Raw genomic sequence first — 17,315 nt, forward strand, 5'->3', positions numbered from 1 at the left:
TTCATAAACAGTCTTGCATGAGTGCACTGGTTGCAAGTGTTCCTAACCTTCTTTTCTGCATAACTAACACAAACATCAAAAGCTCTCCTCGATCTCTATCGACCTCCTTCCCTGTGACCAAAATAATCTATTCTGGCTTGTACTTTTATGAAACTCACAAACAAAAAAACAACAATCAGCAGATTGTTCACTGACATCAAAGCAGAGCATAGTAATGAGGCTAAAGTTCTTCTTCTGCCTATGAAAGGATGCACAAAAATGTAAATCTACAGTATGATATGAGTGTTGTGATTGTTTGCTATGATAGGATTTCATAAATAAATGTTTAGTGTTATTATGTTGTGCAGATGGAGACTGACTGTCCGTAGGTGTTGCTCTCTGCTCTTTCTGCTTTGATTAAACTTTGATGATGCTCAGATTTATGTCGCTGAATTATTTATACATTTCTGTGAAAAGAGGGGTTAGCAGAGCAACGATTCATCTTGATTGTGGAGTTCAAAATGCATCTATTTGCAGGACTTAAATGGGCAAATTCTACCAATGAATCATCAGAAAACTAAACCATTTTTTGCTTTCACTTAGATTTAACACTTTCACATTAGAGACCAAAGGTTGAGAGGGGTTGTTTATCAACACTCCCTTTCCCCGTTTTCATTCCCCAGTTAGTCCAACAGCATCCTGAAGTCTCGATTTCTTTTAGCCCCACCGATCCCTCAGAGGGTCTCCTCACCTGCCCTGGTTGATGGCTGTGGGGTCAGCTCCCGAGCAGATGTCCTCCATGACGTAGGGGTTCTGCTCACAGCTGACATTGAGCGTGGTGTAGTTGGGTTTACACACAGTGAGGAAGTACGGTGTTGGGTAGCCCGTCATGAGCTGGAGGATGTCTGTGATGAGCGCCGTGGCACATAGACCAAAAGCATGAACACCTGAGGACAGAAGAGGAAGTTATGCAGATAGAGGCAGAAAGGTGACTTCTTTTAAAATTTGGTGTCTCTTTTCAGAACACGCACTCATCAGGTTTTAAGTTAACTGATGAAAGGGAACCGTGAGGTTAGCGTGTGTCAAAGAGGGAAAGGGCCACGTACCAACAAAGCGGACAGCTCTGCGTATGAAGGAGTTGAAGTTGCAGCCGGCAGCGTTGATGTTTGCCTCAGCACCAACACCACTCTTCCTCCGGGACAGACAGCAGAACAGGATGGCCTCTCCGATCATTATCTGTTAACACACACGTCATTCACACATTTTGAATGATTGAATCTTTATTTTGATCATGTTGATGACTACTTTAACAGTCAACAGCCAGTTTTTCTTTTCTGCTCTCAATGAAGGCGGACGCTTTTCTTCTAGACCCCTCCTCCCTATCTGCCCTGCTTGCTCTTGGTATGTCTCTGTCTGAACTATCAGAGACTCTCTTTGTATCCTATCCAAAAGCTAAAACCATGGATTTGATCAGCTGGTCTCTTAACACAATTGATCCAATTTTCTCAACAAGGAAACTGGGTAAAGGGGAGCCCGCCTGCCCCAGCAGAATGTTTGCAGGGTATACGATAGGGGTGTAATGATCCGATATAGATCGATACATCGATTGGTTAAGCAATGATCCAATCAAATCGATGGAAAGTCGAAACATCGATCAACATCATGGTCTTAAATGTACGCCTTTATTTTGAAATCCGAACGGGACACGCATGTCCGTTTCCGTCCAACTGCAAGTCGTTCTGAAGTTTCCTCTCAAGCCTCACGCACTCAGCGTATGAGACTCACATTTGAACCTTTTCACTCTCTGACACGCCACGCCTGATATTTCTCCTGCTGTAAAATGTCCTGTTTTGCGCCCACCGAGTCACACCGCTGTAGGCGAGCGTGTTAGCATCACAGAGCTAAAAGGGAGCCAGACATATCGGCCAATCATAAAACAGCTCTCCTGTAAGATACGGTCGACCTGACTGCAGAGGATGCATACATCATCATGCAATGAGTTATCTCATAATTTGATTTTGTAGCGCACTGATTCATGAAACTTCATATAGTTAAAAAGTAAAACGGCGAGAGCTTAGTGTCATTTCTCCTCCACATCAACTATTACACAGTGAAACAAAGTCTGATCACACTGACATACAAACTGTGGTTATCAGGCATCAGAGTAAAAAAAAAACTATCAATGTTAAGTTCGTTAAGTTGATAGTTCTAATTTTGAACAATAGAAATGTTTGGGTTTAATTAAAATCAAAGCTTCACATTTTTGGTTTGATAGAAAATGATCAAATGTTGGAGGTCAATAATAAAGTTTATGTAATCAGTCATTTTTAATTATAGTGTTGCATCATTACTTGATATAATGATCAAACATTACAGTTTAACAGTCAGACCCATAAGGTAACTGTGGGGGAAAAAAAGCACCTTACCTGAATTTAAGCAGTTTTAATTTTAAAACATAATTAGATCATACAGATGGCTATAATCCTCTACAAACTGTTATACCCAAAGGTCAGCACATCGTTCCACATTTCAGTAAAAAAAACTATCAAAATTGTTTTGTATTTCTTTCTTTCCTCAGGTGAAATGCTGCTGATTGTGTTCAGTGAGGACATTATATCGTCTTAAATCGATCGAAGGCCCCTGAATCGTATCGTATCGTATCGCATCGCATCGCATCGCATCGCATCGCATCGCATCGCATCGCATCGCATCGCATCGCATCGCATCGCATCGCATCGCATCGCATCGTATCGTATCGTGACGGACTTTGTGATATCGGCAAATAACATATCATTGTCCAAAGAATCGATATGGTATCCTATTGTCATGAAACTGGTGATTTACACCCCTAGTAAACGATCAACTCCTGGGAGACCTGGAGGACCGTATTCCTGTGGATCCTTTTTCGTTGAGGATGTTGAATTTTTTTTTACATATTTGGAATTATGATAACAGGCTTTCTGCTGTTGGGAGCTGGCGGTTTCCTGATTTATCGCACACTTCAGAAGTCCCAGGCAGCACTTTATGGATTCGATAAGCTGCCTGTCACTGAGGGATTGTGCAGGGCTGTCAACTTTCCTGATTCTCTGGCTACGTAGGGTGACAGCAGACAAACTAACCCTGGTATACACAAAATTGGACTCTAAACAGTATTGTCATAGTGTTTTTATTACTGCATTGAATAAACTCCTTTTGACAGCAGTCATTTGTATGAGAGGAGCCTAAAGTTTGATCACACTCACTGAACATTGTCACATCTGATCGATGTAGCCAACCAGCAAAGGCTGCTTTTTGTGGGCGGTGTCCTGAAGCTTGACCTTTATGTGAGCAAAGAGCTGGCTGAGACACATCCTGTTTGTGTGATACCTTCATACAAACAAAAACATCCTCCTCCTGACAGGACACATGCTAACACAGGGGGACGCCTGGCTACCTGCAACATCCGTGTATCCAAGAAAACAGATTCCTACAGGGCATGAGAAACATTATGATAGTAATATACAGTGCTAAATCACCAAGGTGAACAGCAATGGATAGAGAAAGAGTAAAAGAGGACACTGTGATGGACAGAGAGAGGGATTAGGAGTATTTAGAGGGACTTTAGGGATCTGCATAATACTGAAACTGACACATTGTTCTTATAATTCTCACTAAAGAAGCATTTATCTAAGAGCTGTACATCAGACTTTCTCTGCAATGTTTTCCTGGAACTCAAGATTTTTCTTTCTAAGACTAAATATTGATTCTTTGTGTCCATTTCAATTTTTCTTTGCCTCAAAACCCACACAACACTTAATACCTGTGTTAAAAATTAAAGGACATCTCTTCATGGGGATTAATTATTACTGCTCTTTATAAAAGGACATTTTCCACTGGTTGTATCTGTGGTCAGAAACTGTTGATACTCAGTGTTGTTGTATTCATTGTAGATGATATTGTTCCCACCTTTAGTCCCTGGAAACAACACTCCCACTCTCTGAAGCTGTTTCCAGTCAGACTCATGCTGAGCTCTCACTCATCCAGCTGTGATGTTGTGAAGCCTTTAGGTTACTACCTTAATGAGGGTGTGACAAACACCTTGAACCAAAGTATCACCTTCAGTGGTGTGAATAATATCAAGAGTAGGCCCAACATCATCTGCCACATTAAGCACATGACTCATCCATTCTCTGCACTGTAAAAAAAACAACTAATTTTTTGGTTAATAACCACAAGTTTATTAAGTGTTTTTTTCTGTTTTTCAAACATAGTATTCAAAACTGTAAAGTTATAAAATTATCTGTGAAATAACAACCTGAATGTTTTTCAAGTACTATGCCAATTAGGGGTGTGCCATATCATACTGTCTACAATAATACCAGTATTATTTTTTTGATGATATAAATTTGTCATTTCATGATATTTACAGTGCAGATATGTACAGCAATGATGTACGATGCTCCCTGCTGTGTAGAAAACAAAAATGGCTGACAGTGAAAGTAGCATGGCAGCATCAACTTCATCCTCACATGAGAATTTAGTGCCTAAGAGAGGAGCTCCCTCAGTGATGTGGAGATGGTTTAGTTGACCAAAGATAAGACACGCAGCAAAACACATTAAATGCAAAATGTGTAAGAGAACTATTACCACGAAGGGTGGCAACACCACAAACATGTTCCACCACCTAAAGCTGGAACACACAGCTGAATACAACCAGGAATGAAGACACGTAAGGAGGATGTGAAAGCTACATTATTATCGGTGGATTTTTTTGTCTCCACATCGAAGGTGTGGTCAAGCCAAACGTCCAAACCCCATATTAGCATTACCCCTAATTCACACATAAAGCGTGAGCGTAGCGCAGTTCCGTGGATTTTGGGCACATGCCAATTCATATTGGAGCGCCGTGCCACACACAGTGCAGGGCAGCGCCCAAAGCAGCTGGATACCTGAGATCACAAGAGACCCACATGTTTCTGCAGGAATCCCAACCGTGACAGCGTACTTTCATGGTAATGTTAAGCACACGCACAGCATTTCTGTGCTCCATGGCGCAGACTGGCTGTCTGTGCTCCATGGCACAGACCGTGTATCTAGTGGTTTTTACAGTGTGTTTTGTGTTAATAAATGAAATGTGTTGATGGGCTATGCTATGTTGGTCAATTTTAAAATGCAGTGTAATAAAGATTACACAGCTGTGACAGAGCTTCACAATATCTGAAAGTACCTCATTCATTTGCTGATGACATTGATTTGCTTATTTTTATGTTTGCTGTCCATGCTGGTTATTTTACTACTTAATGTGTTTGATATTAATGGTATAGACATAGACTCAGCTGTCAGCACTTCCTGTGATTGCTGATGGGCTTATAAAAAGTTGTTCTCAAACAGTGTTGTAGGCTGCTGACATTACCAAAAAACAGTTGTTAGATTGTCAACTAAAAACCAACCCCGTTAGTCCCCTTTCTTCCCTGTCCTCGCATCACTTCACTGGCTTCCAGTTCAGTTCAGTTCAGAATTAATCCCAAGATAGCGTTAATCACTTACAAGTCACTACACAGTCTCAGCCCCATTTACATTTCTGAAGTCCTCATTCCACACATTGTGCTCCTCCTCCTCTCAGATCATCTAACCTAGATCTTCTTTTCATCCCTGCATCCGCGCAGACAAACCCTCTTATAACCCCTATCTCAGCTCTACACTTGTTTAGTGCTGATTGATATTTGCACTTGTTTTCTGACTTTTTGTCACCTTTTTTTTGTGCTTGTAAACGGTCTGTAAACTAGAGATTTAAAGGTGCTTTATGAATAAAATGCTGCTTACTTGTATCCATGTGGTCCTTTCTAAGCCAGGTGCAGTTAAACCTGTTTCCATTAAGTAGTTCAGTTCAGATTGTCTCAGTACAGCAGGCATTTTGTGGCATTTTCTTTGACTAAAACTGGGACAGATCTCCAAGTTACCAACCTGTAACGTCCCACTTTTTGGTACCCTTCTGTTGGGGGTGTCAGACATACCGATCTGACCCCAGAAGGAGGAGCTAAAAGCACTGCAGTTCATTGATTGGTTGAAAAAATCCTTACTTGGGATGGTGGTGATAAAGAACAACACATAACCCTGCCATGTTTGCACTCTGTAACAAAGAGCTACACGCCAATCACAAAGAAGATGAATTGCTGGATGTCTTCCATCATTGCTTTGTTTACTGTCTGTTTTTTCTTCTTCGTTGGATTTATTAGTGGGGTACACTGTGTCCTGCTGCTATGCTGTCATGCTATAACATAGCTGACACAACTATCGGTATCTGGTTTACATGCCGCCTACTAAGAAGGGCACAGTTGGCTGTGGAAATACAAACAGGATCAGGTTTTACTGATCCAACCTGTACCAAACTGGACCACTTGGTGGAAACAAGGCTTTAGTTCAAAGTCCAGACTGTTTCATTTTTGTTTGTATGCCTCGACATTTGGATCTTTTACCGTGATGGCAGGTCCAGCGAAGGCCAGGCTCAGGAGCATCAGCAGGGGGATGACCTCATGGTTTGGGTCGATGTAGGGCAGGCTCAGGCTGCGGTCATGGCAGTTGAACCCAGACTTCACCGGCTTAAACAGATCTGTCCACTCCAGGAAGTAGAGGCTGACCACTGAGGAGACCAAGATGGGCAGCTATCCACAGACATGACAGAAGAAGAGGCAGAGATAGAAGTTAGTTCAAAGTCATAAACAGCTGCAGCAGGAGGAACTATAACAGATTGCCAATGAATAAATAAATAGATAAACAGGCTGCGAGAGTTGTGAGTGTCCCCATAAACCTATGGTTGAATAACCATGTTAATTTGATTTGATAATGAGGGCCAAAGTGTGGAAAATTGTTTGCATGACTGAGGGGGGTGAGGATGGAGCTGAAGGTTATGGAGGAAGACATGTGGAATGAACAGCTCACACTGAGCACCACTGGAAACGACTGAGCCAACTCTCCAAACAGCAATAAGAACAAATGGATTCATCTCGCTCATGTGTGTAACAGCCACCGTGAGAGCTAATAATCATAAAAAACAATCAAAACACAGCAGTTCAATGTGAAGAATTAAAGAGTATCAAAGCTGGTGTTCCTCTCACACTTCAATAAATGAAACAGCTCCAGTGGTCTGTGCTCCTGCTCATGACAGTTACGGCCTCAGACATGCTGAATGGCTCACAACACTGACCTTTCACAGCCACAGAGCAAATGTGCCATGTGAGTCTGGAGTGTTTCAGCAGTGGTCATTTAATCCTGTTAGGAGCCCTGAGAAACCAGAGCTGTAGAGCTGAGAGGTCCTGACCAACAATATTCACTTTTCCTACACTGTGTAGCAGAGGCCACACAGCATATCCCCCATGTCAAACTTCCAATGTTAGGCCAGTGAAGTGTTACATTTTTGGTTTTGCTATGAGGTATCTAAGTCACTCATAGTTTCAATAATTATGTGTTTTTAGAATACCCATCCTTTGATCTGCATTGTTAACCCAGAAGTTATTTGTTAATTCAATCAAACTGAAACTGAAACTTTTGCCAAGATCTACACTGTGTTGAAATTGAGGCAAGAAACTGCACTCAAATGATTTGAGTCATGATGAACTTAAGAGGTTTAAGCAGATTCAACATCAATGCTAAAAGTATTGGACTTTAATTACACTGCAGTGTAAAAACAAACTTTTGGTCCAACTTAACAAAGCTGTTTTAATTGGTCACACACAAACTGTTTTTTTTAATAGCTGCTTTATGCTGGGCTAACAATATTGGTTCAAGTCTCATGAGTTTAGTAATTTGATTCATTTTAAATCATCACTTTGTCTGTGTGCTGCATGACACATGCTGGTGCTCCACACTACAGATGGGCTTCCTGTGTACCACAGAATGCACCAAACAAAATACTGTGTAATGAGTGTTAACACAGAGTTAGCTAAAAAGGCTCCACAGTGACATACAGAGCACAGACAACCAGTCTATGTCATGACGCACAGACAACCAGTCCATGTCATGAAGCACTGACAACCAGTCCATGTCATGAAGCACAGACAACCTGTCTATGTCATGACGCACAGACAACCAGTCCATGTCATGAAGCACTGACAACCAGTCCATGTCATGAAGCACAGACAACCAGTCCATGTCATGAAGCACAGACAACCTGTCTATGTCATGACGCACAGACAACCAGTCCATGTCATGAAGCACAGACAACCAGTCCATGTCATGAAGCACAGACAACCGGTCTATGTAATGAAGCACAGACAACCGGTCTATGTCATGAAGCACAGACAACCAGTCCATGTCATGAAGCACAGACAACCGGTCTATGTAATGAAGCACAGACAACCGGTCTATGTCATGAAGCACAGACAACCAGTCCATGTCAATGTCATGAAGCACAGACAACCAGTCTATGTCATGAAGCACAGACAACCGGTCTATGTAATGAAGCACAGACATCCAGTCCATGCCATGTGTGCCAGGCCATGCCATGTAGAGCACAGACAGCGTATGCCCTAGTCCAACTACTCAGTGTTCAGCAGGCTCTTATATCCACCGTCTTCAAAATGTCATTACAACTAGAGCCCAACCAATTAATCAGGCCGATTATAGCCTGTCACTGATTAATGAACATTGGCCAAAATGTAGCTGATTATAATTTGCTCTGCGGAGATTCTGTCGCTCCAGTTCCTGTGTGTCTGAGTGTTGGGCTGAAATAAACAGAGATAAATGCTACTGTTAATTCACATGTCTACCATTATCTAATGAAAGACTATAATACAGCGTTTTAGCATCGTGTAAGTTGCTCTTTGTGTGTTTACAGTTTGACTTTTTTTTCTACTTACTGTGCTTAAAGTTTGACTTATTTATTTAAGGTGTTTACAGTTTGACTTCTTTATTTATTATTGTGTTTACAGCTTGTTTATTATTGGTTAACACTACAGTTCTTGTGTTGACAATTTTATGATTAAAGTTCCTTGTTTTAATTTAATAGTGTTCTGTCTCTGTTATGAATCATATGGGTATTATAATATTTTGTGTTCATATACAGTATATATCCTCTGCATATCAATGAATGTATTATACATATATCAGCCAATATATCGGTTATTGGTCGATATATCGTACATCAGCCGATATATTGGATATCAGCTTTTTTTGCCCCCAGTATCGGTATCGGCATTGCCCCCCAAAATTCCATATTGATCGGGCTCTAATCACAACACAAATTAATGTCTAATGTTAAAATACACTCAGCAAACTTGATGTGAAAATGAGAGGTACTTCAGAAAAATGGTGAGTTCATTTTTCTTTGGAGGAGGCTCGTGCACCCTCACATAGGTCATGCCCTGAGAGGTCACCCACATTGCCCATAGCAAAAAAATGTCCCTGCTGCGTAGTATTTTGACAGAAAACTAGAATCTCAAAGAATGTGCCACTTAAATGATTTAATGATATAATAAGTGAGGAAGAAATATCACTATTAGCTCTTTCTTCCTTGGTTGTTCCTGGTTTTGCAGCTCTGGAACATTGATGGCACATTCTGTTTTTGTCTTAACTTTTACTCCTGACATGATTCTGCAGTGCAGCTCAATTACCTTCCTCAACAGAAGTCTTCACTGTATGTAATGAGGAGTGGAAGGACCTGAATGGCCCACCTGTGTAAAGTGTGGAAGACCTCCAACTCAATAAAAGACAGCGATAGCACTGAGTATTACTTTGGGGAAACATAAAAACTGGCAATTTGTTTGTAGTGGGTATTTCAGACTCAGATTAAAAAGATAAATTAAAATAAATCAGAAACAGACCACTTAGTTTGAACCAGCAGCAGATTTTTGTGTGTCTAATGAATGGTAAATGTGTTTGTGTCAAACTTTCTCTCGTCTCATTCGTTCACTCCACATTCACACGCTGATGTCAAAGAGAGCTGCCCCTTCACTATTAATCAGTCTTACTCAAACTCCCATGAAACAGCCACTGAAGGCAGTGTGTGGTCAAGTGTCCTGCCTAAAGACACTTCAGCGTGTTGACAGCAGGACCTGGGACTGACCTCCAACAACATCTGATCAACAGCTGCCCCACAAATATTCCCCTGCAGCCCTGCGGTGTCCCATTAAAGCCCCGCCGTGGGAAGCGAGGTGCATGTGTAGGCAGAAAGCTGATTGTAATTGAAGGCAGTAAAGGCTCCACTGAGGGCTGCAGTCAGATACATCAGTGGGAGCTGGATGTGGCCGGCAGCGTCTCAGGCTTTATCGTGCAGACTAATACCCTGATTCACTGGTACGCTGTGGCAGGCTGGCTGCTCGCTGAGTTAATGCAGCATGAGCAGCAGAACGGAGGAGGGCCCCACTCGGAGCCCAATGTATGTGGATCTCTGAAAGTCAGCACACTCCTGCTGGGAGCTGAGCCACTTATTAACACACATACAGCCAACAGAGGGCCTCTGTTTGCACACCTCCTTCTTTTTGTCTGATGTTTCTGCTGGGGGTTACTCACTTACACACTCGTTCTCTTGTCTCACCGTTCTGCCTTTCTATATCAGTCATTCCCTCCAAAGAGAATTGTTTTATCATGTTATACATACTGAACTTTGCTCAACAGAAAGGAGGATAAGGACATTCAAAAAGCAGGAAGACTTTAAATTGGCAGTTGAAGGCTGGAGGGAAGAAAAGGATGAAAAATGTTGGAAACACAGCAAAGGGTTGGGGAATTGACAATGCCATTGACTAATGAAATGAACTGACAGGCATTAACCTCAAAGCTCTCAATGATCACATTAAAGAGGGGGTGTTCTGCTTTCCCATATATCAATCATGGATATAAAGTACCAACGCTGGATGTTAAGACTGAGCGTGTGCAGATTTTCAAACCTCTACATATTCAGATGTTGTAGAAATTCCTGAATTTGTAAACTGATCAAAACTTGCTGAAATGATGAGGTTATCAAATAAGGATCTCCCACCTGGTCCACCCCTGACAGGCCTTCAGCAGGCTCAATAAAGGAAGGGGGTTTACGGAGTGGGGAGCTTTAAAAAGACTACATCATTTCATCACTGTGAGCCATAGCATCCTTAGATTTTGCAGTTTGATGAAATGCTGAGACGTATTTAAATGTTTTTGTGTTCCCTGCCTTTACTTCTGTATTCTCTGTCCATAAAGGCTCAGATGGTTTTACTGAAGTGCACCAAGATTGAATTTGGGGTGGCTCAGTTGAAACCCCCCTGGTTTACATCAGCACTTTTAAGTAAAGTAAGCGATATTATCACTACACTGAACTCATCCCTGCCACTTTTTTTTTTTTTTTATAACCAAATGCACTGAGTGAAAGCAGAGAGCAAGCTGCTGGCTGTGGTCCAGATCTGTTTTAGATAGTGACAAACACAACATTTCACACTGGGACTTCCTGCAGACTTTTAGGGGTCATAGCTCCAGGACACCAGTGAATACTGACAAGAAGGTCAGCGAGCTGTTCCAGCAGTCAGCTGCAGACACTATCACTGCAGGGAGGAACAGTGTCTATACTGTAGGTGGTTAGCCTTGTTGGAGATTTTCAGCTTTGTCTCGAGCTCAAATTTCATGAATGTATCTCCATCAAAACATTAGAGTGGATTCTTTTTGATGAACCTATATTGATGTTTTCAAACCTTCCATGTTCCTCTTCTTTTTTTTTTGGTTAATTATGTAGTTAACTGATCTGAACTAGTGTCAGCTCTATGTTTTCTACCATCAGTGTCATCATGCTTGGTGTCTGGGGACACACTTTTGGGAACATCCATCCAAAGGCCCACTACACTTCATTTTGCTGTTTGATCAAAGCACAGCTGATCATCCACACTGCTCAGTCTAAACAGTGAGAGCAATTGTTGGATTCACTGCTTTGCTCACTAACTTCTATCTTAATTGTGTATTCAGTGATATCTACCAGTAAGATTCTAAACAGAAATGATTCCCATGCTCAGCCTCCCCAGTGGCCTTTAAGTATAAAAGCTTCTGTGATGCATCATGAATAAAATCCTCTGTTTATTATGTTTTAAACCTCAAAAACATCTTCTATTACAGATTTTCCTAAGCAAAACAATCACCCTCTTCTTCTTCATCTCCCAACTGATGCAGCCCTTTACTACATCCATAAATACGCCTGTTATTAGCTGGTGTGACCTGTGTTATTGTACACACTGTGGTGCTGCATCACGGCAGCTAATCACAACATTTTTATTATTCAGGGGATTAAGCACTGATTTAACACAGTCTGCTCCAATGAATAACGCTACCTACGCTTTATTGTTTGGTGAAACAATACAAAAACAGAGGTTTTCATATATATTTTTTTCATTATTAATGGATGAATGCAGATTCAATGCAAAGAATAATAACACAAATTACAAAATTAGCTTTCCCAATTAGCTACAGTCTACTGATTTTGGCTGGTATTACATTTTTTTCAGACTTCATCCTGTCCCCCTGGAGCCACCATATTATCTTAACATGATTTAAAGCCAAACAAAAAACAAATAAAAAAAGCAAAACTCTTTTTTGGGGGAGTTGAGAAAACCCTTCCTTTTAGCTTCTCTCTTTAAAATTTGGTTAATGCTTGATGTGACTTTGAGGTCCTCCTGGCTTTGTGCGGACAAATGACATCGCTTAGGCAGCATCGTGAGGTCTTTTTTAAATCTATGGTCTACAATTTGGTAGCTCATTAATAACACTGTTTATGAGGCTGTTATGGTCCAATGGTCCAATCTACGTAATATAAAAAGCAAAACGAACCCCCCCCCCCAAAAAAAAAAAAAAAAAAAAAAACATGCAGTACAGCAGCTGCAAAACGGCTTAATAATTGACCAATCCAAATGGCAGTTCCCCTCATTTCGGATTGGTCCTTGAGTAGGGTTGCCAACTTTGAGGCACTTCACATTGTCCTGCCCATGGTCCCGCCTCACCTTCCCCACTACCCCTCTCACGTCAGCTAGCTGCTCAGCTACTGAAGCGTCATGGAGCCAGAGAAGACCGAAACCAGGAAGCTGTTACCCTCCACAGGGAAGGGAAGAGAATGAAAAAGTTTCAAGGAAAAGGCTGAAGCAAGGAAGAATTTGAGCGTTACAGGTGTCAACAGAGTCTAAATATTGGAGAAATGTAAGAACGGTGGAAAAAGCTGCAGAGGGATTTGGGACTGAAGACTGAGACAGACAAATTTCTGTTGAACAAGTAGTTACTTTGTTTTCTACAGTGGGAGATGTCAGCTGAATAACTGTGGTTAGTCTGTGCCTGTACTGGCTAATGACTGAACGCTGCTGGTCGGAACGGGCCGGCTCTGTCAATAGATTTTAGCATGAGTTAGCCACACATCTTTAGCATTGTATACTGAGCTGGTAAAGCCTTGCCCACAGTCGGCTCTGCTCTGATCAGCTGGCAGTGGCAACACCAGACCTGCTTGCCCTGCTAATTTGTGGTTTTGATCACGCCGCTCCAATGGAGAAAACTATCACCGTGTGTTACAAGGGGATTGACTGCTGTGTTTGTTACTCCTAGTCTAGTTTAGTTTCATGTTGGACCTTGATTAGAAACCCCGCCCCCTGCAGCTTGAGAACAGACGTGTCTCATGTGTCCACGTGTCTCATGTGTGTCCCATTCATGCAGAAAGCAGGACCCAGCCTTAAAGCTCCCAGCTTGACCCCCTCCACTCTGACTGGCCAGGCTTCTGGAGGCCTGTGCAGGCTGGACCTTGGTATTTGAAGATTACCCCTTGAACCAGTGCCTATGCTGTGACCTCATCATCAAGTCTTGTAAAATGACAGTCTCCAGAAGATTTTGTAAAAATCTTGTGCTACTGTATTTTGTTCTTGGTACAGAGCATGTTGATCAGTTCATAGACAGTATAAACATGGACGTAGTCTCCACCATGTCACCCGTCTGTTCCTAAAACTCTGAAGCCAATCTGCAGAGGCCAATCCCTGTAGCTACTTTTCCATCAGCTACAGGACACCCGTCAGTTGTGTGAGTGTCTCTTATTGGACAATCAAACGATCCTAATAACTTCTAAACCACTGATTTACAAAAAAGAAATTCACCCCTGGTACAGTGTGTGCTGATAGAGAAATCAACTTTTCATACCTAAGCTGTGTTTGAACCAGGCTGTAAATGTGTTTTTAATGAAAGTCAGCTGTTTTGGCTGGGTGTGTATGTGACTTCTGGTCTTTCTGCAGCCAGACTCAAGTGGATCCTCATTGAACAGTATCTTTTAGCACTTCCTCATAAGCTTCATTTTGCTACACCAGATGTTTCCCCTTGGTTCAGAGACAGATTGAGTGAGTTCTACAACATGTGAATGAGAAGAGGTTTGAAAGTCTGCACACGCTCAGTCTGAACATCCAGCGTTGATACTTTACATCCATGTTTATGATGCAAGAACGCAGATAATCCCTCTTCAACAACAGATATTTGTTCATCTCCATTCTACAAACTGCTCATGGAGAAAGAAAAAACGACATCTCCTGTTTTATGATGCATCTTTGCAATGTGAGAACCCGTCAAATAAAGGGAGAAGGGAGAGAAAGAGGAGATCTATAAATCCACTGTATCTGTTTTATTCTTTGATGCTCAGAAAATGTCATGTGATATATCATGGAGTATAAAGCGACATTGAATCATGCATGCAGGAATTATCTTGGTATGTGTTCTCCACTGAAGCCAGCTCATGCAGCCCCCTCCTGAGCTCCACGCTGTCCCCTCCCCCTCTCCCAGGTCTGCTCCCTGGCTCCCTGTCAGCCATCCTCACCTCACATCCAGCATCTCCGCTCACAGAGGAGAGGAATATAGGTCAGTGGCATCACCACTCGCACTGCTCATGGCTGCGCAGATGAAGCAGCTCTCCATACTTCAAAGGAGATTTCTGCGGGATATTTGATGTCATATCCTGTTATTTTGAGAGTGCAGTTTGATTCATGCAGGCCAGTAGCAGCTAATCATATTTGATACGCTTGAGTTTCTCCACACATCACCGTGATTTCTGCTGCTTCCTGTTGAGTGAATACGTCTTTAATGGCCAAACTAAACAGTGTTAAATAAGCAATTCATTCACAGTAACATAAAGTTTAATGCATGCTCAGATGGTAGGTAACAAAACTTAAGTATAATCAAAGTTTTCTTAGGGTGAGGAGACTTCTGAAGTTCTTCTGCACAGTTTTCTCCTCCATATTTTAACAATGGGACGCCTGATGTCTCAGTTCTCCAAATTGTGGTGACTGCTATTAAAATAATTGACCTGAATGCATGATTCTGATCCTCTTTCGACTTTTATCTCAGTTCTAATGTGTTTGCATATTTCCTTAGAAAGTCTCACATTACGTTTTCAACTCATCCACAAAAAGCAGCAGCAGGCTGCATCACTGGTTTTGGTTTTAGAGCATACTGTCCCCAACAAAGAAGAACCACTTAGACTCAGACTTTCTGAAACTGCAGGGACCTTATTTCAGTTTGAAATTGTGGCTTCTTTTAAGTTTATGCAACAGAAGTTGAACCGTATCAGAAGATGATCCATATTCCATCATTGATTCACTAACCGGATTCTTTTAGTCATGAAAAGCGTCCAGTCCAGCCCCTTTGGAGGCTCCATAGCCTTTGAGGCCTTTACACACATAGTCGGGAATTTCAAAAAAACCACTCACTGGGAAAATTGGCTGATAAGTGTTGCTCAAGGCATGCCAAACACATATTTGTTGGTGTTTTAAACCTGTGCCAGCCAATCAGAATGAACCCAGTCATTCAGCTCTGACATTTGAGAACCAAAAACTCTGTTTCCCAGCATCCACACAAAACCATGAAACCAGAGTTTTCCAAAATCTTCACTTTTGCTGGAGACTTCATAAAACATTGCTTTTAGTGATGTAGAACTGTGGTTTGGTGTGGACGACAGGCATAAAAATATATGAGGTTTCCCAGATACCTGTCTAAGTCCGGACATGGACTCAGAGTCTCAACTTATTACCCACGAAGTGTTCTGATTGGGTGAGGATGCTGTGATAATAAAGCTCTGTGCCGATTGGCTGCCTTTTCACAGCAGGCTCAGGTTCTAACAACAGATTACATTTTAGTAAAACTTCCTGTCTTTTTCATTTTCGAACTGGATTTTTGGATAAGGTGTAAGCATTTCAGTCCCACTCACTGGTTCCAACAGTGGCTGCATTTCCATCACATTTTTTCCCAAACTCAAAGCCATATTTCTGAAGTTTCAATAAAATACAAAAAGACTTGAATTGCGCCCAATTTGAGTAAAATTTTGTTTTGAATATTGAATGAAAATCATCATCTCCAGCTTATATTACTCTGACTCACACACACACCTCCACCCCTCCTTCCTGCTGCTCTCTGACCAGCTCACAGCTGTCCTGATGCCTTCACTGACTCTCAGAAACACCAACATCTGCACTGAACACAGAACTAACAGCAGAGCTGTTAAATCCGCATACACTATAAACCCAAACAGCCGTACTAGCTCATAACTGATGAGGTCATACCAGTCAAATGTCGTTACGCAGTCGACCAAACTATAAAGTTTTGAGTTCTGTAGAGATTTATGCAACTTTAATTGAACAGAGCTCAATATTTTTGTATCTAATTTGTGTGGAACACTCTAAAAGTTTATTAAGCATACAGAAGTGTCATGAGGTTATCAAGGTCATGACGTCTTGATGGGTAGGGTCTAACCTCTCCCTTGGGTAAACTATGTCAGCCATTTTGAATTTGCCTTGATGCAGGAAAGTTTTGGTCAGCCCGTGTGGATGTGGAGCACAGTTTAATTTCTTTATATTTATATTTTATATATATATATATATATATATATATATATATATATATATATATATATATATATATATATATATATATATATATATAAATATATATATATATATATATATATATATATACATATATATATATATATATATATATATATATATATATATATATATATATATACTTTTTGTATTTTATATTATTTATATATTCTGTTATTCTCCCACGTTATTGCCCTCTTCTTCGTAAGTGCCGTCTTATCATCAGCCCTGATTTGGTAAGTAACATTTTTCAGGAGTAATAATATCCACACAGTGATATCTGTCAACATAAAGTGTCATCATCCCTTTTTAAACTATTACATTTTCCATAGATCAGCATTTTGGGAGTGTGGGAAGATTAAACTATGATCTGTGCAGAAGTGTGGCACACCGCACCTGAATCACTCACATCCCATCTTCGGTCAAGAGACTCCAGCGGAGGAAACTAGGGATGGGTACCTGACACTTTTGAAACGACACGGCAACAATGCCTGGTACCTGCCAATCGTTATTGGT

The 17,315-nt window shown here is 41.3% G+C and overlaps 1 protein-coding gene across 1 annotated transcript in view; it reads right to left on the reverse strand.

Annotated features, from left to right (window-relative positions):
* plppr4b (phospholipid phosphatase related 4b) overlaps positions 1–17,315 on the reverse strand; it is a 48,244-nt gene that overhangs the window by 18,494 nt on the left and 12,435 nt on the right. The window contains exons 2-4 of the mRNA XM_074693371.1: positions 6,435–6,620; positions 1,086–1,215; positions 731–926 (exon numbers count right to left, since the gene is read on the reverse strand). Coding sequence (XP_074549472.1) covers positions 731–926; positions 1,086–1,215; positions 6,435–6,620 — 512 coding nt within the window. The remainder of the gene's footprint in view (positions 1–730; positions 927–1,085; positions 1,216–6,434; positions 6,621–17,315) is intronic.

The sequence above is a fragment of the Halichoeres trimaculatus genome, unplaced genomic scaffold, assembly GCF_033239565.1.
Source record: "Halichoeres trimaculatus isolate MK-OKI-2021-1 unplaced genomic scaffold, fHalTri1.1 fHalTri1_scaffold_18, whole genome shotgun sequence".
NCBI lineage: Eukaryota > Metazoa > Chordata > Actinopteri > Labriformes > Labridae > Halichoeres > Halichoeres trimaculatus.